This window comes from Syngnathus leptorhynchus, chromosome 2, assembly GCF_054491065.1.
Source record: "Syngnathus leptorhynchus isolate UIUO chromosome 2, UIUO_Slep, whole genome shotgun sequence".
NCBI lineage: Eukaryota > Metazoa > Chordata > Actinopteri > Syngnathiformes > Syngnathidae > Syngnathus > Syngnathus leptorhynchus.
The window spans coordinates 1,025,463-1,042,676 of NC_141196.1; the positions used below are offsets into that span (position 1 = coordinate 1,025,463).

At 48.1% G+C, this 17,214-nt stretch overlaps 2 protein-coding genes across 7 annotated transcripts; both read right to left on the reverse strand.

The window, feature by feature from the left end:
- Positions 1-853: 853 nt before the first annotated feature.
- On the reverse strand, positions 854-12,567 carry neurl4 (neuralized E3 ubiquitin protein ligase 4). 6 transcript variants are annotated; one of them, XM_085905100.1, is made up of 29 exons: positions 12,359-12,567; positions 9,159-9,663; positions 8,592-8,657; positions 8,073-8,518; positions 7,763-7,874; positions 7,607-7,695; positions 6,939-7,011; positions 6,590-6,857; positions 6,340-6,521; positions 6,152-6,237; positions 5,641-5,803; positions 5,361-5,565; positions 5,200-5,276; positions 5,046-5,124; positions 4,810-4,979; positions 4,612-4,740; positions 4,379-4,524; positions 4,090-4,308; positions 3,925-4,023; positions 3,588-3,740; positions 3,313-3,480; positions 3,078-3,236; positions 2,813-2,992; positions 2,638-2,731; positions 2,232-2,339; positions 2,008-2,152; positions 1,566-1,678; positions 1,343-1,502; positions 854-1,264 (listed from the first exon to the last, which is right to left on the reverse strand). In XM_085905100.1, exons 1-29 carry the CDS (start codon positions 12,521-12,523, stop codon positions 1,054-1,056), a joined length of 4,770 nt encoding a protein of 1,589 aa, XP_085761226.1. In that variant the 5' UTR covers positions 12,524-12,567; the 3' UTR covers positions 854-1,053. The 6 variants fall into 6 exon arrangements, with proteins under 6 accessions (XP_085761226.1, XP_085761222.1, XP_085761221.1 ...); XM_085905096.1 differs by having other exon boundaries at positions 1,566-1,843; XM_085905095.1 differs by having other exon boundaries at positions 1,566-1,843; positions 4,379-4,518; positions 5,046-5,276.
- A 367-nt stretch (positions 12,568-12,934) lies between these two features.
- On the reverse strand, positions 12,935-16,571 carry shbg (sex hormone-binding globulin). The gene is made up of 8 exons (XM_085905265.1): positions 16,410-16,571; positions 15,970-16,067; positions 15,216-15,405; positions 14,917-15,078; positions 14,455-14,611; positions 14,018-14,154; positions 13,745-13,937; positions 12,935-13,403 (listed from the first exon to the last, which is right to left on the reverse strand). The coding sequence occupies exons 1-8, from the start codon at positions 16,476-16,478 to the stop codon at positions 13,276-13,278; spliced, it is 1,134 nt and encodes a 377-aa protein (XP_085761391.1). The 5' UTR covers positions 16,479-16,571; the 3' UTR covers positions 12,935-13,275.
- Positions 16,572-17,214: the final 643 nt, after the last annotated feature.

Below are 17,214 nucleotides of genomic sequence, written 5' to 3' on the forward strand. Positions count from 1 at the left end.
CTAGTTAGTTTGAACTCAAGTGGTATCTTGCCTTACAAGTGGCCCACCTTACAAACGTTTTCAAGCCATTACAATGTCCATTTTTTTTTTTTTTTTTTTGCCTTGTGTTGCGAGCAAAATTCAGTGCGCTGCAGGGACCTCACCACTAGGTGGCGGCAGCTGACGTGACCTCCGGCCACTGTCAGTTTACCTGAGTACAAGTTCAGTTTAGTCCCGTACTTGCAATTTCCATTGTTTCCTGTCCAATAACATTAAGCATGAAATTATAAAAATGGAATTAACTTACCCCCCCAAAAAAAAACTATGATTTTTTACATTCTAGTTTACTCTATTATTCGGTCAGACCCATAGGATTTTTTTTTTTTTTAGTCCCAATGTCGATTCCAATTGCAATATTTGGCAGAATAAAAATCATACGGATTGATTTAAAATGGATTCGTTTTTAAAAATCACATTAGAATTTTGTTTGGAGGATTATTTGAGTTGCGAGCATAGCCGTAAAATAAACTCATAAGTCAAGGTACCACTGCATTAAATCAGTCTCAGTTGGAGCTTCGTCCCGAGTTGGGTATTTTGTGTATTCCATAAAAAAGGTCCGGACAAAGGCTTTTTTTCGTCTGGATCGTGAGAAACGAGAGCAGCTGAAGAGGAAACACAAATCCGGTCAGGCTCGTAATAACAAACGGGATCCCAACGCAACGTGTAAACAAGCCAGTTGTAAAAGCTCACTCTTAAAATTCAAGTTTTCTCTTTTTTTCTTTTTCTTTTTGCAGGTAAAAACCATTCAGTCATAAATTAGTGACGGCCCCCCACTGACTCCAACAGGGTGTTCAACAAATATAAATGTGTCGTGTTGCTATTTTGTCCAGTTTAAAAAAAAAAAAAATGCCGAAACATAAAGTGCAGGCAGTGTCCTTTCTTCTTCGCGACGGCCAAGACGAAAAGCAATCATTCCCATCGAGTGGATCCCACAAGAGTGAGTCTGTTGCTCAAAGGCAGGGCTTGGATTTGCTAGTCACTTTCTCCAAAGTCTGGGGACGGACGCCCGCCCGCTCACTCCACCCGCACCAGCAGGCCGTAGAGCAGCGTGCCGCCCTGCTCTTTGGTGATCCACTCGATCTCGGAGTTGCTGAAGCGCGGGTCCAGGGGCTCGCCGCCGTGACCCGCCGTCTGCTGCGGCCCCGCCTTGTAAGAGCCCGGCCGCACGCACACCTGGAAGCCCACCTGGGCCTGGTGGCAGCGGTGAGAGCGGGGGTCCCGAAATCTGCACGGGGGGGCGCCAAAAGCGGGTCAGCCTCCTTTTAGGAGTGCATTCGGAAGGACTATCAAAGAGTCAACTTACTGCACTTTAGGAGCAAAGGTCTCCAAACCCGAGTAGCGCATGGTGGGCGAGAGTCTCACTCGGGGCACCTCCCTACCGGGGGCGCTGTTCTCCTCCCGATCGCCGTAGCCGTCGGGCCCCTCCGCCTTGGCCGGAGCTACCGAGAAGACGGACGACGTCCCTGCGGAGACAATACGGTCAAGCGTGAGGTGGGTGAATAGAGGCGTGTGTGGTAAGTGCGCACCAGGAAGCAGCTGGCTGTGGTCCAGCGTGCGGCGCAGGGCCCCGACGCTGGTGCCGTGGTAGGCGATGTGCCATTTCTTCAGTGCCGTCGAAACCTCGCAGTGCGCCTTGATCCTACCGATGAGAAAGGCGAGCCGTGAGTTCTCCATTTCACGCGAGTTGCCGCAGCGAGTCGGATCGAGCGAGTGGCGAGAAATGATTTGCGGATTTGTACTCAAATCAATTTTGCCCATTGAAATGAATGGCAATGCCGTCGATCCGTTCCAAAACAACCTGTATCTGCCAAAATAAGAATCAAAATGAAGCAATGATAATCAGATTTGAAATCAGAGTTCGGCAGAATGACTCAAATGAAACAGAAAAATGACGGTCACAGTCAAGTCGACCCTTGAGCCAAAAGGCTTTTTTATGTCACGAGACTCAAATCCTCCGCCCCTGGTCACCTGAGAGCGAAGCAGCACCATCCAAAAGGCAGCGCGTAGTCCCGCGGCGGCTCTCCTCTCTTGTAATAAGCTTCGTCCCCTCGCAGCTTGTGGCAGGACTCGCAGTAGCACAGGTTGTACTTGGCGTCTTCACTAAAGTAGCCATCTACAAAGTGACGACGGTTACGCACGATGATGAAAAGAAGTCTTTGTACCCAAGCTATGGCGCTTGACTTGTCAATCACCTGGTATGGTGAGGAGGTCCTTGAAGCGGGAGCAGAGTGCTTGGTACTCGCACGACTTGTTGGGGTTGACCTCGGGAGGGGGTGTCCAGCACACGCTCTCTTTGATTCCTGCGGGACCAACGGCCCCCCCAAAAAAAGGAAAATGAGGTCTTTGCCACCATTGTTTGGGTCGATTGACGACGCGAGTAGCCCATGTGTCTCTTTTAAGTTAACAACAGAGCGAAAAATTGACAAACACAGTCTGATTCTTTTTATATTTCTTTGGTGTCATGTGTTTATTAAAGGGAGGATAAGAATTAATACGCAAGAACAAATATAAAAATTCAAATCGATAGATCAATATGATAGATCGAACATTCGATATTAGAGATAATATAATAAATAAATAAAAGTTTCAGTCACGTACCGTCAACCATGTCGGCCTTTTCCATGTCGCACTGACAGCGGGCGTCGCCACCTTCTCCACCCACGGTCGGCACGTTGTTTGTTACTATGGTAACCTGAGAGGTTGACAAAAAGAGTCCAGGTGTTGATGGGCGTGGCCCCTTTTGATGCCGTGGCTCACCTGCATGCGTGCGTACCTGTTCGCATTGGCCGTAGAGGTCGATGAAGGGGTAGCAAGGGGAGGGAATGTCCTGCGCCGCCACGCCCTGGTCCATGCCGTTGACGTAGAGGTGGAGACAACTGTTGGCGTCCACCAGCAGACCCAACACCGTCCCCTCAGGACACGTGTCCAAGTTAGGACCGTAGTTCTCACATATCTGAGGAGGGAGACCAATTGCGCTCAATTTGCCGCTCGACTTTTTGCAGAGGAAAATCCGGGACTTGATTTTTGGGCGCGTCTACTTTGAGGGAGTTGTGGAAAACAGAGTCTCTCTGCAGCAGCCACGCCGAGCGTTTTAGGCAACACGCCGTGGAAGGGAAGTTGAGCCGGTCCGGGGAGTGACCGATCACCCCCAGCGAAAGCGACGACGTCCACGACGGATTGAGGCGGTCGATCTGAAACTGGACATCAAAGAGGACATGGGCCACGTGGAAGAAGGAAGGAAGAACGGCGGCGCCCGGCCCGGTCGGCAGATACCTGGAAGAGTTGCAGCTGGCTGAGAGGTTGAGCGGTGACCAGCAGGCCCTGGTTGTAGCTGGACACTCTGGCCGCCGTCAGCTTCTGGTTGGACAGCTGGATGTTCTTGCCGTGGTTTTCCAGGAAAGCCATGGCGGTGGGCACCGGCGCGCACGGCTCACTTGCCGCCTGGAACCAACAACTAAGGTTTCACTTCCATGAGCTACGACAGTACCTTTGTTTTCATAACTGGCGGTGGTCGAATTATTATTATTTTTTTTCGTATTGCGGTGCACCTCGGTGACAGGCGTGCCGTCATCCTCTCCGTCACTGCAGCTTCCGGAGGAGAGTGAAGGCACTTTGAGGCCTTCGGCGTCCTCAATCAGCGTGGAGCTGACGATGGACACCGCCGTGATCTGCCCGTACAGGTCCAAGACCGCATACACATTCTTGGGGGGGGAGCCAAACATTTCCATATCCGTAAGTTATATCATTTTTAGATCATATAATATAATAAAATATATATTATTATACATAACATAGTATCTATTATTTCGTCTATATTCTAAATGTATATTACATATCAAATCTATTTCCAGAAAAAAAATAAAGGAGGCCGTTTTTAAATGTTACCTTGGCGACGGCGGTGGCCGCGGGGCCCATGTCCTCGCCGTCGATGAAGACGTGCATGGTGTCGTCGCCGCATCTCTTCACGCCCACGCGGTTGCCGACCTAAGCCACAAATTGGTTTAGGCGCGACCGACCGACATCAAGGCAAGCGTCGCGGGCGGGGCTCACCATCAGCCGGTCCAAGGAGCAGCCGTAGTTCTGCCGCTGCAGCACGCCGTTGCGCCGGACCTCCGAGCCGCAGAGCAGCCAGGTGACCTTGGCGCGCAGCTGCGGGAGGGAGGGGGAGAAGCCCGACAGCGGGCACGACGGGAGCTCGGGGGGCGGCAGCGTACTCAGGCCCACGTGCAGCGAACCGCACCACTGCTCGTCCATCTCGTCGATCCTCACCTACAGAAGAAAAGAAAGAAAAAAATCATTTTACGTTCGTTCCCGACATGGTACTACTATATGCGGGCACCTCAAACAGCTCGTCCACTTTGAGCTCCTTGGCGCTGAAAACGATGCCATGGGCGTAACCCCCCGCTCGGATGGCCTGGCAGCCCTCGCCGAGCAGCACCACGTTCTTACCGTGTTTGCCGTGGAACCTGTGGGCGACTCCTGCCGCTATGCAAACACGCGCACGCACGCACACACACACACGACGAGGCAGTCAGCAAACGGTTTGGCTCCGAGATGCCGTCTCATTCCCACCTGGAGAGTGGATTGGGAAGCTCTTCTCGGTGATGTTGCTGGTGCACAAGCTGTTGTCCAGAGGGCCAGAGGAGCTGGTGATGGACACCTGGACGCACTGACCGTACAGGTCGATCACCGCAAACACATCTGAGAGGGGGAAAAAAAAAAAGAATTAGTCCAATACTACTCAAAAGAGGAATTTTCTCTTCGTCTGACCTGGCGGCAGACCGGAGCAGGCGACCCCCTGGTCCACGCCGTTGATGTAATAATGAAGGTCACCGATCGGCGAGCGCATCATGCCGATGCGCGAGCCCGACGTCAGCGAGTCCAGATCGCAGCCGTAGTTGTTGCGCATGGTGTTGCCGTCCTGCATGATGGCCGTCCCGCTGAGACCGACCGGACCAAAGTCAAGTGACGGACGGGAGCCCGGCCCAATTTGCCTTTTGACATACCTGAGCATCCACGTGTCGTAGTCGATGTCAGTCATGGTGTTGGGAAACTCAAGCTCTTCCGGCCTGATGGCAGTCACGCCTGCACGCAAAGACGCACACGTCTGGTGTTGGAGAAGCTCCGAGGGCAACCTTCCAGATCCCGCGAGCTCCCGACCTGCTTCGATTGAACCCGACCAGCGGTCTACCATCTTCTGAATGATGATTTCAAAAAGCTCTCCGTCTCGAAGGCACCTGCAACGAAAGGTCCGGCGGGGACGCGTCTTAGCGCGCGGACGGGACGGCGGAAAGGCCCTCGTGTCTCTCGGCCGCCCTCGCCTGTTGGAAATGACGATGGCGTCGTTGAACTCGCTGCGGCAGTTCTGCCGCAGGGCCGTGCGCCCCCCGTTGGTGATGACGGCGTTGGTGCCGTGCAGGTGGTGGAAACGCAGGTCGGTGGCGGCGCCCGGAACCGAGCAAGGGCTCCCGGGGGACACGGCCGCCGGTCCTTCCGAGCTGTCCTCGGGAAGCGGGGGGAGGTCCACTGAGGAGCGCAAAACAAACGGCAATGCTCGACCGGAACGAGTCGTGCCCCGGTGGGTCGGCCTCCCGCCCTCACCCATGTCGTCCATGATGGTGGCCTGAGCGGCCTGGCCGTAGAGGTCCACCACGGCGTAGACGCTGGGGGGCACGTTCCAAGCCGCCGGGCCCTGAGCCACGCCGTTGACAAAGAAGTGCAAGCTGCCGTCTTCTTTGCGCACCACGCCGACGGTGTCGCCCGCCTGGGCCAGACAATCAGATAGAAAGATGAAAAATGTCCAAAATTCTGATGACCCATTCATGGACAATCATGAATAATGCTTGAGATCCTTCATAAAGGTACGAGTGACAGGCAAAATATTTGATTTGAATATTTGACGTGACTTTGTCCTTTAGAATATGTTGAACAACAGAGAAATACATTTGTAATAATGGAAGATTTTGGGCGGCCTGCTCGAGTTTCTATTATGTTGAAAGAAGCTAATGTGTAAAAAAAAAAAAAAAATCAACAGAAATGGAAAACGACCCATTTCTTTCTTTAAAATATGAACTGGACAAGCCCCTAATATCGCTTTTTTTATTTTACACACTTTGAGGCGATCGAGGTTGTGTCCGTATTCATCCAGAATTGTCGTTCCATTGTGCATCACACCGTTTCCTGTCATCATCCATGTCCCTAGAGATAAGAAGGAAGAAAAAAAAAAAAAGGATGAAGACAGTTGGAACATCAAGACCTTTGCTAAGACCTTTTTTTTTTTCTTTTCTTTTTGGGATTTACCTGAGCGCAGGTTGGTCATGGTGGAGGGAAGCTGCAGGTAGGCAGGGTTGTGCGTGGTGACACCGATTTCAATGGAGCCCGCCCACTTGTCCACCATCTTGTCGATCCGAACCTGAAAGACTTCGTTGGAGCGCAGCGGCCTGCTGCTCAGCACCACGCCGTGATTGAAGTCGTCCGTGGCGCTGGCGAGAGGAAAATTCCCCGTGAGGACGTTGACATCAATAATCAAAGCGAGCGGTCGGCGGCTTACTGCGGCCTGAGCGCCGTCCTGCCGTCGCTGATGATGGCGGCTTTCTGGCCGCAGTTGGCGTGGAAGAGCAGGCGTTCCGCCGCGTCGGCGTCCGGGGTGAGGGTGGGCCTGGGCCGCCCCACGTCGGGCGACATGGCCCGCATGATGGCGTTGTTGCGGCGGAGGCGCTCGCTGTGGTTGTGGTTGTGGACAATGGTGACCTTGACGGCCATGCCGTAGAGGTCCACCACCCCGTAAACCACGCCGGGGGTCTGCGCTGCTGCCACACCTTCAAAAAGGACAGGACCTCCTTACAGACTCCGTTCCGACGGCGCCGCCGAAAGCCGAGGGGACGTTTGTTTCATCTCACCTTGGTCGATGCCGTTGATGTAGAAATGAAGCGCCCCGCTGGCTTTGCGCATCAGTCCGATGTGATCGCCCTCCTGATAAGCAAAGACACCTTCATCCCCGTTTCATGAACGGGTGCCACGTTGACAGACCAAAATTCGGATCACCCATGCATGTTAAAAAATTTATAAAAACAAATGGTTCTGATAACCCATGAAATGTCCAATTAATTGAAAAATAATATTTCAAAAACAAATGATTTGGATGACCCATTCATTGTCCAATTCATTTTAAAAATATATAAAAACAAATGACTTTTGTTTTTTAGGGGGGGTTCCTCAATATTTGCAAAAAACAAAGCATTTGACATTTGATATGTAAGTTTTATTCAAAAATCATTTTTTAGGAGAGTGGAGGCGTTTGAATGTCATTCTTTATCTTACACTGTAAAGGGTTCATGAGTACAAATAATTTCATTAAAAAATCGGAGAAATTGACCAAATATTTGTCAATACTGTATTTGCAAATATTGACTTTACAAATAATCATCTTCATAAAACTGAGAAACGTCAAGATCAAAAACTCATAATGTATATCAAACACAGAAAATGTTTTTGTTTTTTTTTAACAAATCAAGAAGCCAGAGGTAAAAACCATCTTAACTACTATAAAGTGCGTGTGTGTGCAAACCTGTAGTTCATCCAGGCTAAACTCGCAGTACTCCCGTCGCGTGCCTTTGCCGTTGGTCAGGATGCCGCAGCCGCTCATCATGATTGTGCCTGCCATCGATGAGGGTAACGTCACTCGCTCGGCGACGCTTGTCGCGTGTGTGCGTGCGTGCGTTACCTGAACGCAGATTGGTCATGGTGGCAGGATAATCCAAATTGCTTGGGATGTGCGTGGTCACGCCGATTTCAATGGAGCCCGACCACTTGTCCACCAGTTTATCGATGCGGATCTGAAAAAAAACATTTTCCCAAATTCATAATGAACATATTATTCAAATCATTTGATGAAATATGTTTAGTTTTTTTTTTTTTTTTTAAATATGGGAACTAAAAATAATAACTAAATAAAAATAAATAAATGTATAATAAATTTCATACACACACACACACACACACACACATGATAATTACAAATACTAAATGTTCACCTCAAACATCTCGTTGTGTCGCAGCGGGCGGTTGGTCATGACCACGCCGTTGTTGAACTCGTCCAGCGGCCGCCTCCTCTCCGCTGTCTTGTTGTTATTGCTCAGTTTGATCAAGGTGCCGCATTTCTCGTGGAAGAGCAACGCGTCGTTGGTGGTCAAGCTGCCCGCCGTCGCCGCCGTGGCTCCTCCTCCGTTACCGGCGGGGCTGCTGCTCGTGTTCCCAGCGTCCCCCGCTCCCACCCCGCTGTCACTGCTCAAGGCGCTTCCTCTGTTGCCGCTCCTCGAGGAGGAGTTGTCACTTCCTGCGGCCGAGCTTCCTCCTGTGCCCGTGCCCGTGCTGCCACTGCCGGCGCCGCCGCCTTCTTCCCCTCCGCCCTCATCCTCGGCTCGGTAAAAAGACACGATCGCGTTGTTGAACACGTCAAAGAGCTGGTGCTCGGTTAGAACTGACGAGAAGCGAGAAGAGCAAAATCAATACAGAGTTCGTGTCACCGCGGCGGCGGCGGCAGGTTTTTGTACCTGCGTCTGGCTCCAGGTTGTTGGGGAACTTGTCTGGTCTGCTGTGACCGCAACTAAGCTCAGGCACTGATGACCACACAAAAAAAAAAAAGGGGGGGGGAACACACATTAGCATGTTTGCTACCCATCGATTGCATTAAGAAATTATTTTACACTGAAAATTCACAAACGCCTTTGAATTTCTATTCAAGTTGGAATGTTATTTTTCATCAACTGTTTGTCTTTTGCTCGTACCAATTTTGGCTCATTTGAATTTTTGCATTAATATAATTAATAATTTTACACTGAAAATTCACAAAAGCCTTTGAATTTTTATTCAAGTTGGAATGTTATTTTTCGCCAACTGTTTTTCGCTCGTACGAATTTTGGCTCATATGAATTTTTGCATTGATTTAATTAAGAAATTACTTTACACTGAAAATTCACAAAAGCCTTTGAATTTTGATTCAAGTTTGAATCAACTTTGTTTTTTTGCTTGTACGAATTTTGGCCCATATGAATGTTTGCCGAGCTCTGATCTTTTTGTTGAAAATATGGAAGGACGTGTGGCTCGTTGCCTTCCCTTACCTTGGTCTCCTATCATGACTCCATTCATGGCTGCCACATTCATCAGCGCGGCAATGCCCGCGTCCTCCCGTAGCCGGCAGACCACCACATCGTCCTCCTCTTCCTCGTCCTCTTCCTCCTCCTCCCGAAGGACGATCTCTCGCTCGGTGGGAGCGAGCGGCGGCTCGCAGCTGACCACCGTCACCTGCGTGCACTTGCCGTACAGGTCCACCACCGCCCACAACTTGGCGGGCAAGCCGCTGGCGGCCGCGCCGCAGTCCTGGCCGTTGACCCATAGGTGGAGCTCTCCGCGGGAACTGCGCTGGATGCCCACCCGGTCGCCCTCGGCCAGCTGATCCAGGTCGCGGCCGTACTCCTCCAGCACCGAGCGGCCGTCGCGGAGGACCGAGCAGCCCGACACGATCCAGGAGCCGCCTTTCAGGCCCGTGGCGCTGCTCGGGAAGTCCAGAAGGGCGGGGTCCAGCGTGGTCACGCCGATCTCGATGGAGCCGCTCCACGAGTTCACCTGCGACGGGTTGCGAGAAGGCAACGCTGACAAACACCAGCAACCGGCGCAGGACAGGAGAAACATTTTTTGGGTCGGATCACGCCTGCGAGTCGCTGCTAAGCTGCGGCTGGACTAAAACGTGCAGGTGGATAAAAGCAATTTGTTTGATGATCCGCCGAGATATTTTTAGTGAGGGAGGAAGGTAGCTTGCGTAGGGGAAAAAAAAAAAAGAAAAAGGCGTCTTGGTGGCAGGGACCGCGGCAGTATAAAAGAAGAAACATTTTTAGCATATTCGGGACAGTATCACAAAGTGAAAAAAAAATGCCACATCGCATGCGGAAGATGTCAAAAATGCCAGCTGGGCATCACTTGAAATCAAACGGCCACCCAAATGTTTTGTTGTCTGCCTAAAATGGCTCAAAGATTGAAAAAAAAAATAATAATAATTGCCATGTTTTTCTCTCCAATCACACAATTACGGTTAATATTTTCCCATGTACAAACAAGCAATAAATAAAGCAAGCCATTTGACATCATACAAGTCCTCCTAGGCACGAGTTGGCGCTACTGTATTTGACACATTCGAGGGAAAGCTCTTTGTTTGTTTGTTTGTTTGTTTGTTTGTTTTTGTCATATTATCGGTCATAAGCACTCGAGCGAGTATTACATAAGCGTGAATACTCATATCTGTCTCCGTCTGACAAATGGTGCTTTTGAACATAACTATATATATATACGCTAAGATATAAATATAACCTCTGCAATTTGAAACTGCATTCGACTACGATGCAGTTGTGACTTGGCCTTAAAATGCCTTTGCAAAGTGACCACGCCGGCAAAGTGTTTTCAATCGTGAAGAAAAGGATTTCAAAACATCCTCAATCTTTTACGCATAGGATAGGTTGGCTAACACTTACCAACGTGGCGCCGGCCGGACAGCTCGAGCTAAAGCAGCTGGCGACACGCACGCACGCAGGCAGGCAAGAAAATGACCTTGAGCATCACAATGAGGCCGACGCCGATGCGAGGCACTCAAACACAGCGGGCCAAAGTTGGGAACTCATCGAGGATTGGGCGAGACTACGCATTCTTAATTTGGGACAATTTAGCATGCATCAGTGTTACATAAACACGGCGCTCATCAATCAAATCTTTTGAGAATCAATTATCCATTGAATCATTGAGAAGGTATCGACTTTGCGCCGATAGAGGGAGCTCACTTGACTCGCGTAAAACTGATGCGACATCACAAATCGAGAAGAACTCAAGCGCTTTATGTAGATGGTGGAAGTCGTAAAAATAACTTTTGGCCGTTTACGCACGACAATAAAAGTCGGGGAATAGAGACGAGGGACTAATTGCACATAGCAGAAACGTAACAAACAGTGCATGAGGTGCGTTCAAGGACGGCCAACAAACCACAACATCTCAAATGCAGATGGAAAAAAAAAGCAATAAAGAATGAAAAGCTCACTGCGGCAGCATTTTTCTTGACTTTTCTTGAGCACAAAAATGAGATCTTTTCAGGGACTAAGGGAGTTGCAGGTGTTCCCTGTTGTCAAAATGAAAATTGCCTCCACTTCCTGTGGAGCTGAGTGGGATGAATAACAGGGCCTGCCTGTCTGGATGCACTTTGATGGAACGCCATTGATTTTCTGACGGGCTATATGCGCAAGTCCGATGAGAGGCCGAGGAAAATCACATGGCCTGGGTTCATTATCATCCACAAGGTCAGATGTTCAAAAATTTAGACAAGAGGGAGCTTGGCTGCACTCTTGTGAGATCTTCTGTGGCCACTGTGGCGTTTGTTTTTTTTTTGTTTGGGATTCATTTTATTTTATTATTATTGTTTTGAGGCCAAGTTTGTAAATGAATTGGTTGACACGTAAAATGCGTTTTTCTCCACATTGAAATCAAGCAAAACGCCATTGCTCCATTCTTAACTCCTCTAAAGAGTCAGACTAGTAACCAAACTTACATCATCTATGTAGTTTTCACAAATATCATATAAATACGTATACAATGTTCACCAAATGAGAAGGCTCGTGCCAATAATCCAAGCAACCCCCCCAAAAAAGGGGCAAATTGTGCACGGATTGCGTTTACCTTCAAATCCAACATTTTGACCTCATTTGACACGCGATACCAAAAACAGTAGCAGATTTTTTTTCCCTTTTTCTTTTTAAATGAATAAAGAACAACGTTGTTTTCCCAATCACTCAAGAGTTCGTTAAGTGATGTGCCATCGGAGCTCCTGCCACCCGGAAGTATGTGGGTGACGTCATGACAAAAAAAGCTCCATTGACCAAGACAAGCCGAAGGAGCTAACGAGAGACAACCAATGCAAAGCCGAGCTGCATTAGCCAGGCGAGCTCAATTAACATCCTCGACTAGCCAAGAGTTTGTTCGCCAGCAAGCACCTCATTAGCATGGCTAACTAACACACTGGATCGATGGCAAAGTGACCAAGGCAAATATTTACACTGCAAGATGATATGGCTCAAACAACAAAAGCGACGTAGTGAAGAGCCGCTGTCAAGGAGGCACGACAGCGGGGTGGGAGACGCGGAGACGCGGACCCTCCACCCCCTCCGTCCCAGCAAGCACTGTCCAAGCATTCCCCGTTTCATCACCCCCGCCCGCCCGCCCCGCTCTGCTCCGAGCAGGCGGCAATGGCGGGGGGGGGGGGGGCAGTCTAAGCGCTACTTTGTACCTTCTTGTCGATACGGACAGTGAAGACGTCCCGGTCCCTCAGCGGCTCCTTGCTGAGCACCAGGCCGTGGTTGAACTCCTGAACCGGCTGGTTGCGCCGGGCGGTGCGGTTGGAGTTGGACAGGCCGACCAGCTTTCCGCTCCGGGGATGCAGCTCCGCCGCCATCTTCAGGGGGCGGCCAGTTTGCACGACATCACGCAAGGTTGCGACGGTGACGTCACAGCAAAGGCTCATTTACGGCAAACGCCCGACTGTTGTTTACTCCTGAATTGTGTGTGATCTGTTTTGAAAGGGTTTATTTTGTTTTTTCAACCCACATCAATGATTTAACTAACATAAATGAGTGCCTTGCTGTAAAATATTCCTTCATTTTATTTTTCATCGCTTCAATATCAGTTTTTATTTACTTTCATTACATTAGCACAGTATATGTAAATTATAAGTATATTGAAGTGAATAGATTTTTTTGCCCCCCCCCCCAAAAAAAAGAAATATAAATATATTTTGTAGATAAAAATTCTAACGTATAATAAAATGATTGTTCATTCAATATTAAAATTGAGCCACGCCTGGTCATTTCATATTTTGCTTTAAGGGTGAAAATTTTATTAGAAATTTATCAGGACAAAGATCCGTTTTTATATGTATATAAAGCAACAAGTAGAACCTATCCTACAAAGAATTATGAAAGCGTTACTCGAAGAACGAATGACGTAATCTAAAAGTTATATGAAGACATCCACTAGAGGGAGCAGGAACGCCACACATTATCAGCTTGGTCCAAGATGAAAGCATTTTAGTCACTATTGTACATGGCTAACAATTTAGAGTCTAGCTAGTACAGTTATCCCAAATATGTCCGTATCAAAAGTCTGAATGATGTAGTCTTTGGCTAAGCAACACCAAATGCTTGCGATTCATATGGGGCAGCTGTGAGAGGAGATGGACTGATGTTTGACAGTCCGATCCAAGTCCACATCCTTTTCTTGGATCTGGACCTTCTCCAGGCAGCCCTTCAAGAAGTGGGAGCCAGTGTCGTCTTCGCCTGAGGAGCGAAGGAAGGACAGCGGCGCAGTTAATGACGCTTCCGCGGCGACACATCGACCTTGACTTGTCAATTTAATTCGTTTCGCTAGAATCACTCGATCCTTAATTCAATCTCTTTTCTTCTCCAAAAGTGATTCCTGCCATCTAGTGGTTAATAATGTTATTACAACCGAAAGATGCTTTTGTCAACGTGGAGCCGAAGGTACACGTTTGTTTTCACGATGAGGTTCATTTGTGAGTTGCGGCGTCCCCTTGTCCGACCCACTGAAATACTTTGGGCTCAGACGGCTCGCGATCCCGAAACTCGTTGGTAAGTCGAGTGGTATTGCTGAATCTTACCGAGGAGGCCGCCGATGGCAATGCGGCTTCGTCTCAATTTGTCCAACAGCCCGGAATTCTTAAGCGGGCTGAGGAAATCGGATTCATCTCCACCGTGTCGCACTTCTAGCGAATCGGTCCCGAAGGTCATGGCCAGCTTCTTGAAGTTGTCTTTCAGACTCACGACATGACGACCGAGTAAGAGTATTACTTTCTGCAAATCGGGGGGGGGGGGGGAGTCCATCTTTGTTTGCCTGGCTATTCCTGAAAATATCTCCGTTCACGTGCATATACCTTTGTGTTATTATTGGCACTCAAAGAAAACACGAGCGGTTGTCCAGGAGTCCTGATGCTTAAGACGGTCCCGTCCATTTTGGTGAAATCTCCCCACAATTGGATGGTCACACTGCTTTCGTGGTCCGCCTGCAGGGCTGCTCAAGAGACACAAAATGACATGACCCTTATTTCGAAGCGGGAGGATATTTGGATTTTTCTTGTCCAATCCGATTTCGGGCCTCTATTGTGTCGCCATGTCAATCTAATCTGCCCAAAGAATCCAACTCAGTAATGTTGGTCGATGTCAACTATTTGCAATATTTGGTTCACCGATCAAATTGGCAGTTTCACCCTGGCACCGGCCCTCGATGACATCGGCGTGTTTCCGTCTTCCGATTGGTCGATCGGAGCAAGCCTTGTCACTGCCAACTCCGAACGGCTTTTGTTTTTCACACCTGACGCGTTGACAATGGCCAATCCGTTCCCGGGGAAGAAGCTGCCCGCTCGGATGTTTTGATAGCACGGCCGGAGCTCTTCGGCATCCGTCTCCCAGGGGATGCTGAGGTTAAGCCAGCTGCCTTCCCGCACGCAGGCGTCCATTTGCGGCTCAAACTGCAAAGACCAAAAAAAATTTTGCTCGTCTTGTTCGTAGTGACGGCGGCAAAAAGCCGGATGAAAACAAAAAGCACGCAGGTCCACGCTGCTTTTTGATTTTCAGCGGGGAGCTCGGAGGCTAGCAAACAGCTCACGGCTAACTTTTTGTTGCGTGGGTAGCAGCCACAGAGGGGATGACCACTTTCAGATGGCTCCTCGGTTTTAGCCCCGCCCAGGCCTCACCCGAACACTTGAGTCCACTTCTCTTCAAATGTATTTGAAGAAATCACAAAAAATGACTCGACAAGGGTCTTCAACACTACCTCGACAAACAGTCTCTCTCTGGGAATCAGGATCCCGCCGAGTGCCAGTCGAAGGGACCCGGAGATCACCTCCTCCGAGGTGTCCGACTTGACACCCATGAACAGCCCCCGCGAGCCGTCCACGTCCAGGACTACAAAATGGCCGTGGTTGCTCAGTTCCAGCTTGACCCCGCGGGGTAAGGAAGACAAAAAAAGTGCATCAGAAGATTTCACATTTGGTCAAATGTGGAAAGAAGCAAAACGCCGCCGATACATTCCAGACGTAGCAAAGGTTGAGACGCGGGCGCGCCGTCACTCACCGTGTGCCACCGCCCGTCGTTGAGCTTGGGCCCGCCCGCCACGTTGACCAGGACGCCGCTGCGGCTGATCTGCATGAGCGGGATGCCATCTTTCAGAGACAAAACGAACCAGTCCTTGCCATCTTTGGTGTCTCCGTAGAAGATGATCCCCTCCGGGTCGTACGTCCTCAGCTGAAAGGACGACTTGATGCTAAACAAGAGCGTCAAAAGGGTCACCGGAAATGCAATTATTTTTCAAATCTTGAATGAATTCAAGTTGATTTTTTTATCTTATATTTTTTCTATGATCATATACATGTATATAATATAGAATGCATTTTTACATGATATTGATGATATATTTTTTGATATTATATCGTAATACTTACTGTTAACAATTATTTTTCAAATCTTGAATGAATTCAAGTTGATTTTTTTTAATTATATTTATTCTATGATCATATACATGTATATGATATATAATGCATTTTTTACATGATATTGATGATATATTTTTTGATATTATATCATAATACTTACTGTTAACAATTATTTTTCAAATCTTGAATGAATTCAAGTTGATTTTTTTCTATGATCATATACATGTATATGATATAGAATGCATTTTTTTACATGATATTTACGATTTATTTTTTGATACGATCTCATAATATGTATTTGAAATGATAGAATGTATTTTAAAAATGAAGAAATAATCCCAAAAGGTTTGAGGAGGCATGACCTCACGCGCCCACGCACACGTTCATGCACTCACTCTCTTATTTTGGTAAGGTTGACTGTGATGTGAATAAGCGGCCTCCACGCGTCTCTCGACTGGCCCAAGTACACGGTGGCACTGCCCGATACATCTTTCTGAAAACAAACAAACAAACAAACATCCGGGTCCATCAGCCTCTGACATTTTACAAGAAATAATGCTTGTAAAAAGTCGACACAGCCCCATTCAAATACCATCATGTGTTTGTGACATAAAAAAAGAGGCCAAGTACTAATCGAACCTTTCACCTTTACACTCAATCAGAAAAAGAACATCTTATCCAGAGGTGAAGTCATCATAAACATCTGAGATAAGGTGGTTGCAAAAGTGTGCACACCCTCGTAAATGGGGATGTGGCTCTTCACAATTTACGCATCCAAGTGTCTACAATATATATTTCTTTTTTTAAACGAGAGTTGACTGCAGATGTACCGTACCTTCCCGTGCACTCCCCACGCCAGTGCCGTGATGCTCAAAGCTAGCAGCAGTGGTCCAGTTGCCATCATCGTGCCAGTCTCGCCGCTTTCCAAAAGGTTCCCAAGGAGCGTGTAGTCCCGAACTGCGCGCCAGTCCAGAGGGCAAGCGGGCTGGCGCTGTATCGATTTGGACTCAGTGACAAACAGAATAAACAAATGGGGACAACACACAGTTTATCAAACCAAAGGGCAGTGGCCGGCGCCAAAGCTGTGAAGGACGCTAACCGTGCGTGGTAGCGCTTTGTTGGAAGCTAGAGAAAAGTCAGCTGTTTAAAAAAGAAAAGAATTCTTTGACACGGAATAAAGCAATTGTTGATTCAAATGATTTTATATCTATATACATCTTTTAAATGGGAATTTTGTTTGACCAAATAAAATATCGAATAGGGCATATTTTCAAATCTACAACTCTTTATTTTTCATTTTGCACAAGAAATTTAGCTCATCATTTCAGAATAATAAATGTTTTCAATATTTTATTCTTGTTTGACACGACTAAACATTCAGCAGTTATTGAAGAAGACATTTTATTTTCCATTTCCTAAATGAAGCAATACGTCAAATGTCTCATTTGAAAGCGATTTTTAATTCAACCAAAATTTGCCATGATCACATACAATATCGCTCAATTGCTAAATATTTAACGGGAGTATTAACTCATTCGCTGCCATCTTAGTACAAAGCGATGTCGTATGTCAATTCTCGTCAATGGCAGCCGAGTAACAAAGTCATGTTTGACGTTTATTCTCGTCCATGGCGGCGAAGG